The sequence below is a fragment of the Castor canadensis genome, chromosome 6, assembly GCF_047511655.1.
Source record: "Castor canadensis chromosome 6, mCasCan1.hap1v2, whole genome shotgun sequence".
In the NCBI taxonomy this organism is placed as follows: domain Eukaryota; kingdom Metazoa; phylum Chordata; class Mammalia; order Rodentia; family Castoridae; genus Castor; species Castor canadensis.
Genome location: NC_133391.1, coordinates 162985922 through 163010106, shown reverse-complemented (window position 1 = coordinate 163010106; position 24185 = coordinate 162985922). Strand labels below are relative to the sequence as shown.

At 40.6% G+C, this 24185-nt stretch overlaps 1 protein-coding gene across 1 annotated transcript in view; it reads right to left on the bottom strand.

The window, feature by feature from the left end:
- Myo10 (myosin X) overlaps positions 1–24185 on the bottom strand; it is a 197615-nt gene that overhangs the window by 103818 nt on the left and 69612 nt on the right. The window contains exon 3 of the mRNA XM_020179611.2: positions 11088–11246. Within this exon, the coding sequence (XP_020035200.1) occupies positions 11088–11246 (159 nt within the window). The remainder of the gene's footprint in view (positions 1–11087; positions 11247–24185) is intronic.

Here is a 24185-nt window from a genome sequence, read left to right as displayed (position 1 = left end):
GGCATATCCATACAATGGAGTATTATTCAGACGCCAAAAAGGAATGAAGTTCTGATACATACTACAATGCGGATGAGTCTTGAAAACTTACCAACTTAGAGAAGCCAAACATATACCCAGAGCAGATAAATCCACAGAAACAGAAAGATGGTGGTTGCTAAGTATGGCCAATAACCCCTGTCATGAAAACTACACTAAGCTTCAAGTTTCACAAGATGGTGACGAATGCCTTGCTCAACTGTGTGTGAGTCAACCTCATGAGTTACCACGAAGCCAACATATTCTCTTATTATCACACATTGCAAAATTAAAACTTCCTCACAAGTATTGTGAATAGCTGACTTTCACTACTTTGTGCAAGAATGCCTTGATTTTTCCCAGTTTAATGGGAAAATTCTGAAGGGTAACACATGTGCTCTGTGTCCTTCATCCCCAGTTATTGTAGCCGATTTAAATTTTTCTCGAGGACTTTTGTTCTCATCCAGGAGGTCAACTAGTTTTTTGGAGCAGTATAACAATGCTCACAGCCAGCGAGGCAGACATTATCTTCTAGTCAACACTGAAACCATCCCAGGCTCCTGGGCCTCTGCTGCTCTTCCATCTGGTTTGCCAAACAACTCCGCTCTGTCTCCACTCTGCCAGGTGTTCTCCCATGGCCACAGTGGAGGGTGGCTCCAAATGGCCTATGGAAAGAACGGCCGAAGGTTCTTCCTCCCTGGGCATGCTATGACAGAGGGACGGCTGAAGGTGCTGAAAGTGTCTGCATGAAAAAAACAGCTTTGAGGCAGAACTAACCTGCCAGAAGATACCAAACCAGGCTTTTATTTTACTTTTCTATTTAGATATCGTGCAATGCACTAATTGGAAGAAAATTTTCAATGTGACTTGCATTTCAACATGTTTAAAACTTTTTGCCTTTTAGGGCTAGGGGTATAGCAGACGTACTGTGCTTGCCTAGCCTGCTTCAAGCCCTGGGTTTGGTCCCAAGTACAACAAAAGCAAAAACCTTTTCACCTTAGTAGATAAGTTATAAGTAAGACTTATGAGCACCTTCAAGGCTGCCTGCTTTGAAGCGTGTGACAGTCCTTTACGCTCTATGATCTGTTTGTTTGTTTCTTGGCAGTACTGGGGTTCGAACTCATGGCCTCATGCCTGCTAGGCAGGCACTCTACTGCTTGAGCCACTCTACCAGTCCTATGATCTGCTTTGTTTTATATCTTTAACCCAGACCCTGCATTGAACTCTCTCACCTTAATGCTTCTTGTTCTCCCAACAAGGAGCGATTATTTAAGTATAAATAAAGACCAAGCATTTGGTGGCATATGGTTATGCCCCAAGGTGACACTCTACAGTGTAAGTGCTACTATTGTGCTCCCCCTTCCCCCATTTTGTGGCCAGGGCATCAACATTCATGTTCTAAGTTCAAAAAAAAAAAAAAATTCTGAGAAAAGTCTAAACCAACAGTTTAGACCATACTAAATACTGCAAACAGAGAAAACTAGCATGCCACGAATAGGAAAATGGGGAGCTGTTAACTGAGTGGAGTTTCAGTTTTGCAAAATGAGGAGTCCTGGGGGGTTGCTGCACAGCAGTGTGAATGTATTTTAACATAAGTGACCTGGACACTTAAAGAAAAATGTCCTAGTCACAAATTAGTGGGGGAGGGGGATGGATAAAAGGCATTTAGATTTTCAGGGAGGAAATAATCTTACTAGAGTTCAAAGAATTGGTAAGTACATTGTCATGGATGATAATAAATTCAACAAATGGGCTCCCACATACTAACAGAGACAACAAGCAAATAATCTGACTTAATCTTAGCCAAAATCCAACAATCTGCAATCTCTTCTCTTAACAAAAAAAAAAAAAAAAGAAAATGTGAAATGTCTATCTGGTTGTTATGGAGGATCTTTTAGTTTTTGTTTAAAGATTACAGAAACCTTGTCTCATTAATAATTAAAATGCCAGGCTAGGGGTGTGGTTCCTTGGTAGAGTCTTTGCCTAGCATATGGGAGGCCTAAGTCTGATCCCCAGCACTGCCAAAACAAACAAACAAATCTAAAGATCTCCCCTACAGTACCTCTCCTTAGCACCAAGCCTAAGCAAGGCTTTTATAACCTGAACACGAGTTTTACTAGTTTACTTTGTCAATGATGATATTGTATCATTGCATCCAGAAACTTCTCCCTTGTCACAAAATTTTAAATGACAATTAAGTTTACATGCTACCAAAATGACGTTAACTGACGTTTCATCATCCTACATCATGAGTGCTATCTGAGCATCAGCACAGCCCTCAATTGCTCAACATGACCCTGACATGTGGACAGAGGTCACTGCTCCAGCCTCTTCTGACAGACCATGCAGAAGGGCCAGTAAAATGCCAGAACCTGGTTTTGACAGATGTAACACCGTGGATGAACAGTGACTCACTCCCAGGGTCTCCAGGTCCTGTACACTCCACTCTTAGGTCCCGAATCCATCTGTCTCCCTCCATCTCTGATACCTGCCCTGGTAAGGGATTCACCTTGCTTTGATTCAATTTCCACAAAACCTTTCTCTGTGATTCCCATACAGTCCTGGTCCCTCAGTCTCACCTCCCTAAAGGTGACATAACAGCCCAAGTCTTAATGAATTACACTCACGCATCACCTAGCAATGTTTAGATCAATGGACGGGCTGCATACACAAATGGCAGTCCCATAACACTGCATTCTTTAGAGAGGTCATAGCCATCTTAGTTTAGGGAGGAGCTCTAGCACTTGAGCCACACCTCCAGTCCATTCCCATTGTTAAGTAAGGCATATTGACTTTTACTGTCTGTGCCTTTCTAAGTGCCAAAGGGCACTCACTTCTGCATCTGTTGAAACAGCCATGTAACAGGAAATGGCGACCATGGTAATAATTCACAGTAGTTTATTTAAAAAGAGACAAATGACAATATTTGAGATCTGAGAGGTTTGTTAGCAAAAATAATCATGGTCAAGGACATGCCCCAAACCCACTGTCTTCAACATACCACCTCACTCTTCACTTTGCATGGATGATTTTGTCACTAAAACACAGGCTGCAGGTGTAAGTGGTTCGCTTGAATAAGGAAAGATCGATGTACAATGCAAGTAAAACGGAGCTGAGGGAAGAACGGCCTTGTGTGAAGTACCAAGTGAAGTGAAGACAATGTGTCCTAAGAAATCGTAAGAGCTCTGAGGTGGCATTTGTTGCATGCTTCAATCATTCCACACTTTATAAAAAAGGTATCATTACTGCTCCAAAAATGGCATGATGACTCCATGCAGCCTAAGACTGTAGACACATGCAACCTCCAAGCACGAAGCAGGGCCAGGTACCAGCTTCCTCATACTGGAGTCCAAATTCCACAAGAACAAACAGCCTTGTCATTTTAACGGCTGTTCAGAAATAGAAAGTACATCCTATTTTAAAATACGTAAAAAATTTTCTAGTCAGAAAAGTTCCACATAACTCACCAAAAAACACAGTTTCTTGCCCATTTTGATAATCTAGAATGGCTGCATCACATGTTGCTTTAAAATGTTGGGAGAAATTTACTGCATTTCTGTAACTCCAGATCTAACAATTCAAGGTATACAAAAGGCATGAAGTGCAATACCCAATATCTAACCTCCTCACCAAAAAAAGCAGGACTAATTTGATTTCTCTATGCATATGTGTATCAAAACATCATGCTACATGTCTTAAATATATGCAGTAATTTCTTTTTAAAAAAAACTTGAGGGCTGGGATGTAGCTTGGTGGTACAGCGCTTGCCTAGCATGCGTGAGGCCCTGGGTTCGATCCCAGCACCATAAAAGAAAAGACAAAAAAAAAAACTTGAACTAACCCAGTGGCATCAATTGCAGTCAGCCTATAGACAAAGAGAGAACCATACTATACTGGTGGAATGTCAGAATTCCAACACAGGAAAAACGAATCTGGGCAGCATGGTTTGTACTGAACAAATGCATCATGCTATTCTATGTCTCTGCATAAGCTAATCTGCTGTCAGGAGAGCTATCCTCCCCTTAGCCAAATGTCCAGACTGCAGCAACTAATACCTTCACTGAGAAGAATCCTCTAACCCTCTCTCCTTATTCTGATGCTCCTTCTTTATGCTCCCAGTAAGTATTTTTATCACACTCACTTCACCCTGAGCTGTTGTCAATGGCCTGCTGGTATCTGTCCTCACCAATCCATTAAGTGCTCTCCATTTATGCAATCCTTCAACAAACAGTTACTGTGAACAAGGCAAATCCTGCATCCCCGGAGCCCAGCACAGAGCCTGGCACGCAAGCAGGGATGAATCAGCACAGACATATTTGGGATACCATCTGACCCTGATTCATCAAATAAACTCATGTTTTCATTCTGTTCTAGAATGCTCTACACTGCTACCTTCTACAGAATGAAATTATGTGCCTTGGTCCAATTGCACAATAGCAAACATTTTTTTAAAAAATTTGAAAAATGTTAAGCATTCAAGTGTGTTAAGAAGTCAAGATCACAACAGATAACATCCAGAGTCCAGCTCTAAAATTTAGACGTTCTGGCATTTCCTTTTCATTTCAGTGAATTTCTGACTCAAATTCTCGCCTTCTTGAAAGGAATCTGAACCAAAGGAGAGGCAGGGCAAAAAAAAAAAAAAATCACAGAAACAAAGTTCCTAATTGCCACTGTCATGCTGATATGGAAGTGGCCACAAAAGCATGAATGTTTGGTAAAGTTTAAAAATATATATAGTCAGACAGATGGTTACAATTATCTTTTGGCATCATGAGTCTTGATTTCATGTGAAAAAAAAAAAGCCAGAAAACAAGAACCCCCTGACAAACCACACTGTACTCAGCTGTTCCTAGGACGTGTCACATGTCAAGTCTGTGCTAACTTTGGGCCATCCTGAATTTGTGAGAGGCTCACTGTTACTTGACACTGGGTTTGGAATGGGATGGAAGCAAACCAAAAAAGTCTACTTTGGGAAGACTCAACTCAAGGAAATGAAATACAGATTTTTATTTTCATGTTCCCCAAACAGAAAACTCCCCAGCAGGCTATCCCAGACTTCATATTGCAAGTAGTCCACAGTTCCCTATAGGTGAACTCCACTCACCTACCTGCTGAAATCAATAGGTATTTAGCCTCTTGGTGCCTACAAGCATGTTTTGCTTTACAGAAGCAGGCTTCAAAGTTAATTCAGGAACAACATCAAACACATTTACAGATTTGGGCTGGAATGCCACATAACCAGAGGATATTTTTGAAAGACCTAAAAATACATTAGCTGTGAAGCAAGTTCTGTGCTTAGAGAGCTTGTATCTTTAGACACAGTCTCACTTCTTAAAATGTTCTCCTTTGATTCTGATCTCTGTGCTGTTTGTTCAGCAAGACCAACAAACAAACTGGAGGGCTGGGTGGAACACAGAATGGCTTCCTCTGGAGCGCTCCTGAAGGCTATAATTGCAAGACAGTTCCTCAGTTACCTGCGGCTACCCGTGATGTGGTTTTCAGCCATTCCTTCAAGGCTGGCAGAAGAGTGGCCTCCATGCAATTGACCCAGAGCGCAACAAACCCTATAATGGAGGGAATGTGCTTCTCTTCCATCTGGCAGAAAACACAGCTGCCACACCACGGAGCCTGGCAGTCTCTGCACTTGGACACGGAGCTTACCTCCAACACAATGGAAACCTCGTCTGCTCCCGTCAACACTGTTTAATGCTGGACACACAATGTGACATGATCCAGGCTCCAGAGAACAGACAAGCATGCAAAAGTCACTAGTCCTCTCCAGTCTCCTCCAGGAACTTGTGGAACTGTCAGCACCATGTCTTCATGGCCATCATGCTTGGCAGCTGGCAGTACAGCTCAGCCTTCTTCCTCCTCCCTCCCCATGCTTCTCATCTCTCTCATGCAGTGTCTAGACTGGTCTAACCGCCCCCCTTCAGCACCGAATTACTGCCACCCTCTCAGCTGATGCACCTTTCCAAGGCTCACCCCTATCAGCTCCCTAGCAACTCTTCTAACAGTTTTTCTCAGGGAAGTTATCTTTTCAAAAACCCTTACTGAAGTTTCTACACCATCAACCCCGAACTTTCCAGATCAGCTTGATGGAAGGGAGGTCTCCTCAACTGGTACTGCTGACAACTTGGGCCAAACGATTCCTGGTGGTACAGACTGTCCTGTGCGTAGTGGGACAGTTAGCAGCACCCCTGATCTCTACTCACGAGATGCCGTTAGCACCCCTGACTTAGCTATGACAACTAAAAATGTCTTCAGATATTGACAAATGTCCCCTAGCAAGAGAATCGGACCAACTGAGAGGAAATGTTTTAGTCTTTTCAACATTCCCCAGCAAAAGCCTGTTTCCTTAACCAAGTGCAACCTTCTCTGGATTTACTGAGGGTCTCACACCAAACTACTGTCTTCTGTCCATGTTCTGTTCATGCGCCACAAAGGCTTTCTTTAACCAACTCTTCCTCCTCCCTTGTACTGTCATTCCTGCCCTCTTCTTACAGGATACTTTGTAGGAAGCTTAGCTTTCTGACCCACCTCTAGGTTCTCTCTCCCCATCTCTTATCTCTTCCTACCACAAACACACATCACCCTCCTCTTTATAAGTCTTTAGGAACTTACTAGGATTTATCCTAGTAAGGTGGTGGGAAGGGGAGAGACAAAGGAGAGTGAGATGCTATCAGACCCTCCCCACTATGGCAGAAAGGGGACCATCAGCGAAGAGCCCCTCCCATGGCCAGAAATGCATAGTTAAGAGGTGCAGGGTGGAAGCCAGGGCGGTTGAGAGCTGCAGTGCAGAGCAGAAGATGGGGAAGAATGATGACGTGGGACTGCAGGAAGGAAGAGCCTGGACTTGCAGTTCCAGCATCAGAGGTTCTGCACAGGCAGGACAGAACTGTGGAGCTGCTTTAACCATGTTAATGAACCCAAACAATACCCCTTGTAGGCTAGAACCACGTGGACCTGCAGACTGTGGCAACAAAGTTCGCACAGCCTCTGTCCCCTCCAAGGACAGGCCTGGGGCAGGAATACACCCACAGGAATCGTTAAGGGGCACAGGTAATGTTTGGGGGTTTCACAGACAGGGTCACCCCCCCACCCACTCAAGGAGAGACGTTCTTCAATCGTTTGTTGTAAGTTGACCTTGGTTTTATCTCCCTGCTAAATTGCAAACTTTGAGGCCAAGTACAGTGTTGTGATCTTCTTTTGAAAGCCCCCGGACATGGTGCCAAGGTCGAAGGAAGGAATAAATACTTGTTGGTATGGGGTGAATAAGCTAGCTAGGAAGATATAAGAGTTAAAGTTTTTAAAGCTTTCACTTATTTTATTTCAAAACAGCCCTGCCAGATCCAACCTCAAAATTTTTTTAGATGGACATTCTGAAAGTCTAAATTATTCACATAAAGCTGAAGAAGTTAAAGAAGAAAAGGGGAGGGGGCTGAACTCTGATTTATCTAGTCTGAGAGCTTTTATCTTTTTACCACTGTCTATACCATTTCAATGGAGGATAGCAAAGGTTCAGTAAAAGAAGATTTTACTACATTTAGATAAAGTCCTCAGACTAAAGACTGGTCCCAAAGAGAAAGGCTAATGGCCCCTCTCAGTAGAGGACAACAGAGTTTGCTACCTGGGGGTAAGCCCACCTGCCATCAACCTGTGTAACCTGCCAACTTAGAGCAGAAAGTCAATATACAATGGGACATCCATATATGAGTGGGGTGAGGGAGGACACCAGGAGCCCTTTCTATTACTGGGAGGCAGAATAATAGCTCCTCCACAAAGATGCCCACACTAATCCCTAAAATCTGTGACTAGGTATGGTCACATGGTAATGAGACTCTGCAGGTGTGATTATAAACCCAGAGGTGGGAAGACTACCCAGGTGGGTCTGATCTAATCATGAACCTTTTAAAAAAAATTTTACTTTTGAATTATCATACATTAGTAACACAAGGGGATTTCACTGTGATAACTCCACACATGCATACAGATACCTTCTAATCATGGATCCTGAAAGATGCCAACTTTTCTTAGCTGTAGAAAAGAGAGAGACAGAGAGAAGGAAAGAGGAAGAAAGATAAGCAGCCACGAAAAGGACTCAGCCAACAAACCATGGAAACAGGGAACGTGTGTGGTTTGTAGAGGTTGGGAACAGCCCTCAGGTGACATCGAGAGAACAAGGGCCAAAGTCCTACAGCTGCAAGTAACTGAATCCTGCTAACAAGAATGAGCAGATAATAGATTTCCACTAACGCCTCCAGAATGGTGGTAGCCCTGTGGACACCTTCATTTTAGCCTGGCAAGACCCCTGTCAGCTTCTGACCTACACATTGTAAGGAAATAAATTTGTTGTTTTAAACTGACACATTTATGGCAATATGTTACATCAGCAATAGAAATCTAATACAACACTTCTGGCAAGATTCAAGTAATTTTTTTCTAAAATCTATTAAAGATATAAACAGGCATGGAGCAGAGATGGGACACAAGGTGAGAAAACAGTGACTTTTGTAACAGCAGGGGTTTGTTCCAATTTGTACATCCTGGCAGGTACTGTGTCCCCTGCAAAGGGCCTCTGTGGTAATAAGAAAACCATGGTGTCTACTTGATGAGTTATAATACAATTACACACACCACAAAAGAAAGGCATAATTAACTGAAGTGAACTGCAAATTGGATGCACAAAATCCTGTGTTTTTCCCTCAAAAGACAGGAAAAAGACCTTCATTCCAGGAAACAAGACCAAGATCTTAATCAAAGGATTTATTGGGCAATTTAGCTCTCAGGTTTAACATCATTGTCATGAAAAGAGAAAAAAGAAAGAAAGAAAGAAAAAAAAACTTTTGAAAAGGCTCTGCCTTTGAAATAGGTTTTTCCTCCTAATTGACTTACTTTTTCTTGCCTATAGAAAATGTGTAATAAGAACTCAAGCCTTTTCTTTAAAGACAGAAGAGTGTGAGAAATACCTGCAAGAGACACACCCCAATAAAAAGTTTCAAAATGTAGCTTCATATTTTATCATCAACTAAGATTGCCCATTTGTAACCTGCATAGCATTTATTTTATAAATGTTTATTGCACAACTACCGGAAGCCTGGCAGTGTCCTTGGCTCAAGGAAGACAAAAGAGTCCTTGGAAAACCTACACGCCAATGTTGAGTATTTAACAGTGAAAACACACAAAGCAGTAGCAATGTGGCTACCTGTATAGTGGCTATCCTATGGGTAGTCAGTAACTTGCTGGTCAGCTGTCAGATTTCTGACACGGGAACAAAGGAATAAGTGTACATCCTGCTGGCAAATGCACAATGCAGGATAGATGGCCATTTTTACATAAACGTTATGTATAAAAATTACCTTTTCTGAGGAACATGTGGAAAACATTGCAATCTAAAACTTAGGGTAAGAGTGCTCAGCAGTCAGACGACTATGGCAGGATTGGGTTTCTCTATACACGGCTGTCTGAAAACATTTGGCAACCATCAGGTCAATCTGGCAAAAACGACACTTTCACAGTGCAAAAGAAAGCAATAAACATACTTTATTTTTCAAGCTGAGGAAAATGAAGAATTAAGCCCACAAATATCTAGTTCCACGTCTCCCCCCCATCTTCTTTCCCAACAGGCACAATGTTGGGACCTAACGCCAAGTGTCTCAAGCTTCAGTTAGCACTCACTGAACATTTTCAAAGGCTGGTGTTATTATCAATCAGAATCCCAAAAACATTACCAATGTTAAATATAATTCCTAAGGAACAAAAATTATTTAATGATCATGGATTTTAAAAGTATTAATATTTTAAATTTTTAATTATTTTATTTATTTATTTGGGGTTTCAACTCAGGGCTTCATGTTTGCAAAGAAGGCACTCTAGCACTTGAGCCACACCTCCAGTCCATTTTGCTTTGGAAATGGGGTCTCATGAACTAGTTGCATGCACTGACCTTGAACTGCACTCCTCCCCATCTCAGCCTACAGGCATGAGCCACCAGTGCCTGGCTAAATTTATTTTTTATTAGCATAAATTAATTTACAGAAAGGTTTCACTGTGATGTTTACTTGCATGCATACAATGTACTTTGATCAAATTCACCCCTTCTATTACTTTGTCTTAACCCTTCACCCTCCCCCCATTTATTAATACTTTCTTTAAAAATTTGAACTTGACAAAGAAAGAAAAACATACATAAGCAGTTGTCCCTGGTTTCCTATTAAGGCCTGCAGACAAGCAGATAGTTTAATATAGTATGTGTTCTTTAAATTCAAAAAGTCACTATGGAAATTATTTTTTACTATTACTTTATAATATAGGTATAGTCACATTTCAGAAGAATAGGGAGAAAGATGTGTGAAAATGCATTTTGTATTTTTCCATTCAAAACAGCAAATAGGAATCCCACATCTTGAAAAAGATGAATTTCCTTGAATGCAAAATATGACCCAGAAAGGACTCCAGAGCAAAAAAAAAAAAAAAGCAGCAAAAATACATACACACACACCACACCACACACGACACAGAGACAAACGAAAAGAAAAAGAAAGAAGCTTCGGCTCAGGTACTCATGCAAGTTGATGTTTCCCAGTCCTTAATTAAGGAAATCAAACAATTCCATGTGACTTCTTTGTGTAACAGAACACTTACACAGGAGACAAGGGAGCGGATTCACAAGAAGCAAGGCGGCAAATTACCTAATGTGCAGAAGATCCTTCGACAGAAAGTCAATCCCCTCTAATAAAATCTGGGCAGTCAACATGAGACGGTGGTTTACTGGATCAAGTTTCTAATTTGGCAAAACCCTTGAAAACACAGTTTTACTTAGATTTATTAGAGGTGCTCAAAAGGCAGGAAGTGCTCTTGGAAAGTGAAAATAAACATTCACTCAAACTTGAGCCATTCCATTTCTTCTTTTTCTTTCGTGTGTGTGTGTGTGTGTGTGTGTGTGTGTGTGTGTGTGTGTGTTGGGAATAGATCCCAGGCCTCCTGCATACTGGGCAAGTGCTCAACCATGGAGCTACATCCCCAGCCACAAGGAATTTCTTCCTAAGGAAATTGCAATTGGAACTTACATATATCTGATTTCTCTTATATCGCTGGAATAAGTTATACATGATGGAGCCTCCATGGAGCTCTGTCAGGGAGGCCATGTCGTCCACACCCTCCTCATTTAGGGGGTGCATAGCAGTCACCTTCTGGTGGGTAATCGTGCTCTGCTTGTAAGTGAACACCTGGGGGAGGAAAAAGAATTCAGTTGTTTAGTCAACAGTAAATAATGTTCACAGAAGTTTCCTGAATGAGCAATACAATCTCGGTACAACTTCAGCACAAAGTTCCTAAATAAAAAAGACACACTTGCAATTGTCTATAACTGGGGTTAAAGAGAAGAAGATCACAGGGGCAAAAGGGAACTTTCATGGGGCCATTAAAATATTCTGTATGTTTACTACAGTGGTAGCTACATGATTCTAGGTATTTGCCAAAATGCAAATTATATTCTTAAAAGTGATACACTTGGTAGTATAGTGAAATTGGATATAATTGCTGTGTAAATCTGTGTGTATATATATAAATATAACAGAAAATGTCATTTCAACTTAATCATGTCAAACTTTTTCCTAACTGCTAGCGCACACCATGACTGTTCCCTCTACCTGAAATCCTTTCTCCCACCACTTCGTCCCAAACTCAGGAAAATAATCTAAGTTCCTCAAAGAAGTCTCCCTGACACCTGGTCTATGTGCTCCCCTTGCTTTATCTTAGAACATTATCACATCAAAAATTACATTGGTAGCAGATAAAACTAAAGACAGGGGAAATTCAGGAATATGCCTTTATAGAGAAATAGTGAGTCCTGAGTTAACAGTGAGCTATAAACTCTATTTAGTGACTTTGTTGGCCAGCTCCTCTAATGTCTGTTGATTTTTCTACCAGTTCCCTTATCTCATGGGAAAATGAGTCCAATTCAACTCAGTGAGACTTTACTGAGTACATATTATATTTTTGGTAAAACAATAATTTCCTGCCTGTAAAATTATTCTCAAAGTCATGACAGTCATTCCATTTGGTTCTCAGCATGGCATCATCACTGGCTACCTGCTGGCTGCCAACCTCTCCAAAGAACTATGGGCCTTAGTTGAGCTTGATGTGTCCACAGGGAATGGACAATGTACAGCTGTATATCTTAAGTCATATTAGTGAACCATAAAATGAATTAATGGAAAATAATAACACAATGTATTAATTACAAGGGACACAGCCATGTTTAACATTGGTAGCACCTAGCAAGCCAAAGGGATATGTAACATATCCAATAAAATAATAACAGAAAATTTCCCAAATCTTGAGAAAGTTTTGCCCACTCAGGTACAGGAAGCCTCCAGAACACCAAACACACTTGACCAAAATAGAACCTCCCCACGGCATATTATCATTAAAACAACAAGCATAGAGAATAGAGAAAGAATATTGAAGGCTGTAAGAGTGAAAAAAACAAGTAACGTATAAAGGTAAACCCATCAAAATAACAGCAGATTTCTCAATGGAGACCTTAAAAGCAAGAAGGGCACGGAGGGAGGTATTTCAGGCACTGAATGAAAATAATTTTAGCCCTAGGATACTCTACCCAGCAAAACTATCATTGCAAATTGATGGAGCAATAAAAATCTTGCACAATAAACAGAAACTAAAACAATATATGACCACTAAGCCACCACTGTATTAGATTCTACAAAGAATTCTGCACACAGAAGATGAAAGCAAATGAAACCATGAGAGGACAGGAAGCATCAAACCACAGGAGAAGAAAAGACAAGTAATCAGAGAGTAGCACTGATTCAGCTGCACACAATCAAATCCTTAAACAACAAAAACAACTAAGTGGCAGCAATCACCACATACCTATCAGTATTAACCCTGAATATCAATGGACTCAACTCCCCTATCAAAAGACACCTTTTAGCAAACTGGATTAAAAAGGAAGATCCAACAATCTGTTGTTTACAAGAGACCCATCTTATTGAAAGAAATAAACACTGGCTTAGGGTGAAAGGCTAGAAGAACATTTACCAAGCCAATGGCCCCTGAAAACAGGCAGTAATAGCAATACTTATATCAGACAAAGTAGACTTCAAACTTACATTGGTCAAACAAAGGACATTTTACACTAACAAAAGAGGCAATACATCAAAAGGAAAAAATAATTATCAATCTATATGCACCCAATGTCAGTGCACCCAATTTCATCAAACATACACTGAAGGACTTAAAAGCACATATAGACTCCAACACAGTGGAAGTGGGAGACTTTAATATCCCTTTATCACCAATAAAGAGGTCACCCAAACAAAAAATCAATGAAGAAATCCTAGAACTAAGTGACACCACAGATCAAATGGGCCTAACTGATGTCTACAGAATATTTCATCCAACAACAGCACAATATACATTCTTCTCAGCAGCCCATGGAATTTTCTCCAAAATAGATCATATCTTAGGGAACAAAGCAAGCCTCAGCAGATATAAGAAAACAAATAATCCCATGTATTCTATCTGGTCACAATGCATTAAAACTAGAACTCAACAACAAAAACAACAGCAGAAAACACGCAAATAATTGGAGGCTGAATAACGCATTGCTCAAATATCAGTGGATCATAGAAGAAATAAAAGGAAATCATAAGGTTCCTGGAAGCTAATGAAAATGAAAATATCATCTACCAGAACCTATGGGACACAGCAAAGGCAATCCTAAGAGGAAAGTTTATACCCATGAGTGCCTATATTAAAAGGACAGAAAGATCTCAAATAAATGACCTAATACTACATCTCAAACTCCTAGAAAAAGCTGGTTCTGTGAAAAAATAGACAAGATTGACAAGCCCCTGGCAAATCTGACTAAAATGAAGAGGGAAAAGACCCAAATTAGTAAAATCAAAAACAAAAAAAGGAGAGATAACAACAAATACTAAGGAAATCCATAGAATCATCACAGACTACTTTGAGAAACTATTTCCAATAAATTGGAAAATCTTGAAGAAACGGACAAATTTCTAGATACTTATGACCATCCAAAACTGAACCAAGAGGATATTAACCACCTACACATAACTACAACACGTAATGAAATTAAAGCAGCAATATAGTCTCTGGAAAAAAAAAAAAGGCCAGCACCTGATGGATTCTCAGCTGAATTCTACCAGACCTTCAAAGAAGAACGAATATCAACACTCCTTAAACTTTTCCATGAAATAGAAAGGGAAGGAACACTGCCTAACTCATTCTATGAAGCCAGCATTACACTCATCCCAAAACCAGACAAGGACACATCGAAAAAAGAACTAAAGGCAATCTCCTTAATGAACATCAGTGCAAAAATCCTCAATAAAATAATGGCAAAATGAATCCAACAACGTATCAGAAAGATCATTCACCATGACCGAGCAGGCTTCATCCCAGGGATGCAGGGGTGGTTCAACATATGCAAATCTATAAATGTAATACAGCACATTAATAGGAGCAAAGACAAAAACCACTTGATCATCTCAATAGATGCAGAAAAAGCCTCTGATAAGATTCAACACTACTTCATGATAAAAGCTCTAATAAAACTAGGAATAGAAGGAATGTACCTCAACATTATAAAGGCTATATATGACAAACCTATAGCCAACAACATACTTAATGGGGAAAAACTGAAACCATTTCCCCTAAAGTCAGGAATGAGACAAGAGTGCTCACTTCCCCACTCCTATTCAACATAGTCCTGGAATTCCTAACCAGAGCAATAAGGTAAGAAGAAGAAATAAAAAGGAATACAAAAAGGTAAAGAAATAGACAAAGTATCTCTATTTGCAGATAACATGATCCTATACCTCAAAGACCCCAAAAAATCCACCCAAAAACTCCTAGATACCATAAGCAGCTTCAGCAATGTAGCAGGATACAAAATTAACATACAAAAAGCAGTGGCCTTTCTGTAGAGAAAGAATATAAAAAAACAATTCCATTGACAATAGCCTCAAAAAAATCAAATACCTAGGAATAAACTTAACAAAGGATGTGAATGATCTCTACAAGGACAACTACAAACCACTGGAGAAAGAGATCAAGGAAGACTACAGAAGATGGAAAGATCTCCCATGCTCGTGGATTGGTAGAATCAACATAGTAAAAATGGTTACACTACAAAAAGCAATCTACATGTTCAACAAAATTCCCATCAAAATCCCAATGACATTCATTACAGACATTGAAAAATCTACCCTAAAGTTCATTTAGAAACACAAAAGACCATGAATAGCCAAGGCAATAATGAGCAAAAAAGAGCAATGCTGGAGGTATCACAATACCTGACTTCAAACTATATTATAAAGCAATAACAATAAAAACAGCATGGTACTGGTACAAAAACAGACATGAAGACCAGTGGAACAGAACAGAGGACTCAGATATGAATCCACACAGCTATGTCCACCTTATTTTTGACAGGGGCACCAAAAACACACAATGGAGAAAAAGACAGCCTCTTCAACAAATGCTGCTGGGAAAAGTGATTATCTGCCTGTACAAAACTGAAACTAGATCCATGTCTATCACCCTGTCCTAGTATCAACTCAAAGTGGATTAGGACCTTAATATCAGACTTGAAACCTTGCAGTTAGTACATGAAAGGACAGGGAATCACTCTGGAACAATAGGCGAGGACTTCCTCAATAGAACTCCAGCAGCCCAGCAACTTAGAGAAAGGATGGACAAATGGGACTGCATGAAATTAAACAGCTTCTGCACAACAAAAGAAATGACCTCTAAATTGAAGAGATCACCCACAAAGTAGGAGAAAATATTTGCTAGCTATACATCAGACAAAGGACTTATAATCAGAATATACAGGGAACTCAAAAAACTAACCTCCCCAAAAAGTAATGAACCAATAAAGAAGTGTGCAACTGAACTAAACAGAGCTTTTTGAAGAACTTTCAAAGGAAGACGTCCAAATGGCTAAAAAACACATGGAAAAATGCTCACCATCTCTGGCCATAAAGGAACTGCAAATTAAATCCACACTAAGATTCCACTTCACTCCTGTTAGAACAGGTAGCATCAATAACACCACCACCAACAAATGTTGGTGAGGATGTGGGGAAAATGGAACCCTCATACACTGCTGGTGGGAATGTAAGCTAGCAACTACTTTGGAAAACAATATGGAGGCTTCTCATAAAACTAAACATAGATCTGCCATATAATCAAGCAATATCAGTCCTAGGAATATACCTGAAGGAATGTGACTCAGGTAATTACAAAGGCACCTGCACACCCGTGTTTATTGCAGCACTATTCACAATAGCCAAGCTATGGAAACAGCCAAGATGCCCCACCACTGAAGAATGGCTCAAGAAAATGTGGTATTTATACACAATGGAATTTTACTCAGCCACAAAGAAGAATGAAATTTTGTCTCTTACAAGTAAATGTATGGAACTGAAGAACATCATCTTAAGTGAAGTTAGTCAGGCTCAGAAGGCAAAAAATCTCATGTTCTCCCTCACATGTGGGCTTTAAAGATCTAATACAAATGCAATATACTATTGGACACGGGTCACACACTAAGGGGAGAACATGCTCGGGAGGAATAGGGAAAGGGAAGGAAACCTAAAACTTGAAAGTGGTTGATGTGCCCACTGTAGGGGAGTGAATATTGTAACCTTAAACCGACAGAGTCCACTATGGGAAGGTGACCAGGAAGTAGTGAAGAGGTCTGGTAGAGATGAAGCAATGTGGATTGCAATACACATGTGCACGGACACAATGCTAGGAATCTCTCTGTATAGCTGTCTTTACCTCAAACTAGAAAAAATGCTATGTCTTCCTTATTATCTCTTATGTTTTCTCTTCAACAAAATCAGAGAACAAGAGGGCTGAACAGGTTCTGCTTGGAAGTGGGGCGGAGGTGGTGGTGGCCCAAACATTGTATACACAAGTAAGTAAAAAAACAAAAAATAAATAAATAGAGACAACACCACCATTTTTTAATGAATATAGAATTCTTAAACCAGCTGAAATCACTATAAGAAGGGGACTAAGGTAGAATGAAGAAAAACAGAGGAGATGAACCAATTAGGGTTGTAATACATATATACATGAAGTATCACAAGGAGACTCCCCGTGTACCTTTATCTCAAACAAGCAAAGATGTCAAAAAAATTAAAAATAATAAGCTAACTACTTATTAAATAAAACATCCATACTCTAACACACACATAGACACACACACATAAGCCAGGTGTGTGGTCCCAGCACTTGGGAGATGGAAGCAGGAGGGTGATGAATTCCAAGCCAGCCTGGGTACACAGTGAAACCCCGTCTCAAAAAGTCAAGCAATAACAACAAGATACACTATAAAGAACTTTTTAATTTTCTTGATGCCACCTATACATTTCTAAAGAAGCCAATTATTTTGACAGTTGCTATTAGGTGTTTCCTAGAAGACACTAGTTCAAGTATTAACCATCCCTTGGGAATCACAGGACTTATACATTTGTGGTTCACTTCTCTGAATATTTTTCTAATTAATATAAATCAACAACAGTAATAAAACTGGCTAAGTTTTCAGAAAGCAATTTGGTTTCCCTACATAACATTTCATACCGTGTCATACAGTAATTTTGGAGTTCTGTAGTAAAGTTCTTCAATTCAACTATTAATTTAAGTTGGTTAAGTATTACATAAATTTGTATTTATTTCATAAATATTCCATATATGTTCAAAGACTGGAACACATCATCAATACTCAGAAAATGTCATTGGACAATATTCCTTCTCAATCAAGATAAACAACATTCATGTGATCTGTAAGTAAAACAAATCCACTCTCAGATTTAACATAAATGGGCTCCTTTGATTTATTTTAATTGGTTTATTTGGTAATTTATATTCCTTAAAGTTCCAAACTACAACACTGCGTGCTACATACATGCAGCAGCAAATGCATAAAGTGACTCATGTAGGATTTTAAACTGTGGAGTTTAGTGTGCATTTCTGAAGCTCTACTCAGTATTCTTTTACCATAATTGACCTGCTATAGGATTAATCAGAGACAGGTAAGTGCCATCAGTTAGCCAAAGTTTGATCAGGTTTACAAACAATATGGTAAAATCATATTTATTCATTTACTCATTGGTAGTTTTTGTTTACGTTTTCTTCAGTGTTGGGATAGAACCCAGGATCTCATACATGCTAGATGAAGACTTTACCACTGAGCTATATCTTCAGCCCTGACTAGTCAGTGACTTTCGTGCTACTTGTATTGTAATCATCCTTTAAGTAAAACAAAAAAGGTCAAGGTTTTATTTTAAAGGTAAGGATGTAAGTAACCTGAAAAACCAGGTTCCAGGGGCTCATGTCTATAATCCAAGCTACTCAGGAGGAGTGGACCTCAAAGCCAGCATAGGCAAATAATTCACGAAACCCTATCTTGAAAAACCCCTTAAAAGGTGTGTGTGTGGGGGTGCTGGTAGAGTGGCTCAAGGTGTAGGCCCTGAGTTCAAACCCCAGTACCACACACACACACACACACACACACAAAATGGTACACATATGCATGCACACACAAAAGTATTTTCTGGAATAATATTTATAGAACTTTCTGATTGGAGAGTCTACTTTTAAATATCAACCAGCTGCCTATATGGCAAAATTGGTATGTTATTGCAAAATAGGGTAACACAGCAAGAATTGTAAAAACACCAACCCAAGGATTTTCATAGGCTATGACAAGTGGCATGTTTATTTCTAGAGAATATTTAAACTTCAGCAAGTGGCATTGTTGCCACATGCACCACAAAAGTTGATCAAAAACCAGTCCTGAGGAACTGCTCTCAAGACTAGCCAGGGACCCGTCCATCTTCTCCTGAGGAAAAACCATTCTCCCCAGCTGCTAGTAGGACTCACAGATCCAGTAGGAAGTGACAGTCCCAGAGCCCCACATCCTGCGGAGGGGTCAAGCCTGCCATGTGAGCACTCATGGAGCTGAGTACAGGCCTGGGGCCAGAGAAGAGGGTGGGGTGGCATGTGCCACATCCAGGAAAACAAGAATTAAGAGAAAAGGCACAAGGACATTCCAGACTGGAAGAAAATACTCCATAATGGGTCACAAGTCTGTAGGTGTTTTTAATTTTGTTTTTTATACTTTCTTGGCGCGCTTTCTCAATTTTCTAAAACTTTTATATATTTCTCAAAAAAAGACCCTACCAAAATCATTATCAAGAACATAGTTGGATAAGTATAATGGATTCTATCTACTTTTTTTCTTTAATGAGCATACAGAACAACTTTCAATGAAAGAACAGAAACAAAAGCAATGAACCCCTAAGAGTCATGAGCCAGTGGAAGGAGAACAGTTTATTCTACAATAGTTTCAGCCCAGAGAAATTCTCCTAAAAGAAGCAGACATAGGGCTAAAGCCCAGAACCCCCAGCCCTAGCCCATGTTCCCTGGACTGCTGGCAAGCCATCACTCACTTCTGAGGTGCCTTACTCCCCTGTGAAGGTTTGGGCCTTCTCCTAATCCAAGTGCCTCTCCCCAGTCACAGGCCCAGACCCCTTCACTAGAACATAACGTGAACCTGAAATCTGGTAAAGAACCCCCAGGCCTGAATTCCAAACCACCTGATGTTTCACAAGCATCAAAATTAAAACCAGACTTCTTCACCCTTGGCTTACTCTCTGACGCCCTTCTTAAGGAATGACTCCTGCACTGTCAGCTACCCAAAGCCAGAAACCAGTCAATCTAAAATCCCTCAGCTTTGCTGGCCAACACATCCACTCTCCCAGCCTGGAGACTAGAAAGCCAACCCCACTGAGGACCCATCTTCCTTCCAACTCGGCTGGAACTCACACTCACATTGTTTGTCCGAGCCTCTAAATTCTTTTCTCTGCCTATAGCATCCAATGTTTCACAAATTGGAGCTTTACATACATGAGTTTAATTTTTTAAGACATTTTTGAAAACTTTTGCTAGTTTTAGTGTCGCTTTTTCTTGGTGTTGATAATCTGGAATGGGAGGGTATTTTCAGAGATGAGACTTTGGTTTGTTTGGCTGCTACTTCCTCAAATGGGATCTACTAGAATCTTTTCTCCTTAAAGAAGAAAATGCTCAATTTGAAACCACAGAGGTTTGGGTGGCTTTGAATCTCACTCAGCCTCAGTGACTAGGCAATTGTCACTGGTTCCAGCCAGTCCTCTCTAATCTCAGTCTCATCTTCTGTAATATAGGGATACTTATATACTTCCACTTCCTGTGAGAACACAGCAAGAACACACACACACACAACACAGGACTCAGCAGAGTCCCTGATATTGACTAAGCAACTCAACTATTTCAGCCATGTTCCTGCTATCAGCAATGTAATCTGGTGGCACCCAGATTGAAATTCTTCCAGTTTGTTTCCAGTGGCTTCCAAGATAGAGTATCAATTCCTTCACATTTCTCTCCAAGGCCCTTGACAAATGGCCCTGGCTGCCTTTGCCAGGTTGACTGCAGCTAGAGCAGAGGGGCCTGAGTCCCTCAGGGAGCCAACTCTGCTGGGGTCATTCCTTCTCTGGTGGGCTTCAAGCCCACCTACTGTGTCCCAGCCTGAGCCAGTGCCTTGCTCTCCACAGCACCCTGGACAGAGGCCTCGTACGTCTCTCACCATACTATTGTAATCTCTTTCTTTTCTCTGTCTGGTAATCAGGAAGACAAGGCCTTCAGCTCATGTGGCAAAATGGCTGATTTCCGGGGACTCTGTGATGAAGATCTGAGATGGTGAGCAGAAAGGAAGGAGGGGAGACCAAATCGTGGTGTTTACGGCAGTCAGGATGGCCATCCTGACATTGGACACATGCAAGAGGCCAGGATATGTCATGACAACTCCAGCTCCTGGCTGCTTCATCTAATGCCTGGCACCAGAGTCTGCTCAGTCCTCTCTGCTAACGGAGAACATCAGCTGCCAGCAATGGCGGTGCCATCAGGTAATGTAATGAGCACCTCACATTTGTCATCCAAACCTAGCTCCAAAGGCTGAGTTATAAATCAACATTTTTCATCTACTGCCTGCCTTGAAGATGTCCTAAATGGAATAACAGGACAATAATTCCTTGGCTGCTCTTTCATGAGATGAAAAAGGGATATTTGAGCCAAAAATACATATAATCTAGTTTTAAAACAGTCAAAATCAATTTTATGAATACTGGCTTTAAGCATTGTGTTTTTTCCAACACTACTCATGTCAAATGAACACATTTCCAAGTGGTAAGTAAGAATTAAGAGATACCATGCAAGGTACTTATTAATCCAGTGAACAAACACAGACTCAGATTCATTCTAGATTCCAGACTGAACCCCAAAGTCATTTCTGGCTATTCGTTAAAATATGTATAAGGAGAGCAAGAGGTCGGCTTGGCTCAATTTTATGGTACAAAAACTAGAAGAAGTACACCATCCTGAAGATAATCACAAAAGTCAGACATAAAGCACACCAGCTTGGAACATGAAATAATTATCTCCCTGCACCTTCCCTGTGTGCCAACCCATCCCTGTGCCAAGGAAATCTGCAGGAAAATTAGGAAACCACTACCAGAAGAAAAAGGAAAGGACAGAAAGCCAGAAAGAGAGAAAAGACCAGGGTGGGGAAAATTGCTAAGTAAGAAGGGCAAAGGTTTTGTTAAAAAAAAAAAATTGAATTTTTTCAAATACCAGGAAAATAATTAATACCATGTGTTGAGGTAGAGTTCCTAGTTTGAGGAGAATGAACAAAACAAGAGGGCAGAAAAGAACACAGTTTGTGTCAACAAAGAATTGCTGTTTGTCTGTAAGTATCTTTGGGTGCAAAGGATGTAAAGGCCCTGCATGTTCTGTATCGGAATCTGGTCCAAACACTTGAATACTTGAGGGTTACAGAAGCTACTGGGGATCTAATAGAAGCTTTCCAAAGAGCCAAGGTCATAAGCACTAATTTGGCCATGTTTTTGTCAATATCATTCTTTGTACAGCTTCCCATTCCCAGGGAGCTTTCCCAAAAAGGGATTTAGGAGCTCCTTCCTTTCTGGGAGCATCCTCATAACCTTGCATGTCTTCGAATTTCCATTTCGTAGTACAACAGGATCAAAGCACAGTACAGGGGCAATGGGTGCCTGCACTCTGTTACTCAGCTCTTCTCCACTTCTGCAAACACAGAATGCTACAAATGCAACGCCCCACTTTTTTTTTTTTTTGGCTGGAACTGGGGTTTGAACTCAGGGCTTCATGCTTGCAAAGGAGGTGCTCTACCACTTGAGTATACCTCTGGACCATTTTGCTCTGATTACTTTAGACATAGAGGGGGGGCTCTCTAACTATTTGCCCTGGCTGGCCTTGAACCGTGAACCTCCAGACCTCAGGAGTAGGATTAGAGGCATGAGCTACTGGCCCCTGACTCCCCCACCCCACTTTCATTACAACACGTACACCTACAGTGCTCAGAATCTATACCCACAAACACAGCCCTACCTTCATCTACTTCCCAAGGGCAAAGATAACATAGAAGGCCAAATCCAAAAACTCAGTGACCACATATATCCATGAGAAGAAAGAAACTGGTGAAGAATATAATAACAAAAAGGCACCAAGAGTTAGGCAGCAGTGACTCCCACCTGTAATCCCAAATATGCAGGAGGCAGAGATCAGAAGGATTGCAGTTTTAGGTTAGCCTGGACAAAAAAAAAAGGAAAGGCTGGGTGTGGTGGCACACACTGGATATTCCAGCTACTGCAGGAAGCCTAATAGGAGAACTGTTATCCAGATAAGCCTGGGCAAAAAGCAAGACCCTATCTCAAAAACAACCAGAGTAAAAAAAGCTGGAGGCATGGCTCAAGCAGTAGAGAGCCTGCCTAGCAAGCACCAAACCTAGAGGGCAAATCCCAGTATGGCCACAAAGAAAGGTATCAAGTGATACAGGCTGCACCTGAGAACTGAGAAAACCTGCATCATACTCAGAGCAGCCAATTCCCAAAGAGACTTTCGGATTTGTTAGGTAGGAATGAATAAATACGCATTGTTTTATCATGATAGAAACAAATTTAAATATTAAAAACTTCTCAGCTGGGTATGGTGGTACATGCCTGTAATCCCAGTACTCAGGAAGCTGAGGCAGGAGGTCATGAGTTCGAAGCCATCCTGGGTTACAAAGCAAAATTCTAGGGAAGCCTGGGCTACATAGTGAGACCCTCAAAAAGAATGTCTGTTCTCTTAACATCTTTGACAGTAACATATACTTCTTTAAAAAGTAGATGGGTAAAGTAATACATGGCTGGGAATGTAATATGGTACAGACAGATGTCTTGGGAAACAGCTCAGCAATTCCTAAAAAGGTTATATAGGCTTACCACGTAACCCAGCAATTTCCATGTCAAGGGCTAGATACCCAAGAGAACTGAAAACACATCTACTCAAAAAAATTGAACACAAATGTTCATACCAGAGTTATTCCTATTAGCCAAAAAGTAGGAACAACCCAAACGTCCACGAACTGGTGAACAGCTAAACATAATGCAGTACTCATACATAATGGAATATTATTCAGCTATAAAAAGGAACCGCACGCTGGATGCATGCTGTAACACAGATGAACACTGAAAAGAATGTGAAAGCAGCCGGGCACAAAACACCATGTATTATATGAGTCCATGTATCTGAAATGTCCAAAATCCGCAAAGTCCTACAGACAGAAAGTAGATTAGTGATAAGCAGGGACTGGAGGGGGAGGGCTGGGGACTGCCTCCTAATGGGTTGGGGGTTTCCTAATGGGGTGATGAAAATGTTCTAAAATTGCTTGTGCTGATACTGGTACAACTCTGTGAACATACTAAACATCCTCCCCACTGAACTGAATGCTTTAAGTTGGCAAATTCTGTGCTCTATGAATTATATCACAATAAAGCTATCACTTTTTCAATCAAACAGATGAAGCAGGCATTTGGTCAACACATGCAGAACCAGCAAAAGATGGGCAAACCTGTGTATGTGCGAAAGAAGAGAGTTAATCAGCACAGCTCTGACAATCTCTGGCTGAGTATTCTACTAACAGACCATAAGATGGCAATAAAAGGGAAAGGATAAAACCAGGGAGGAGACCTTAGCTTATCTGTCCTGAT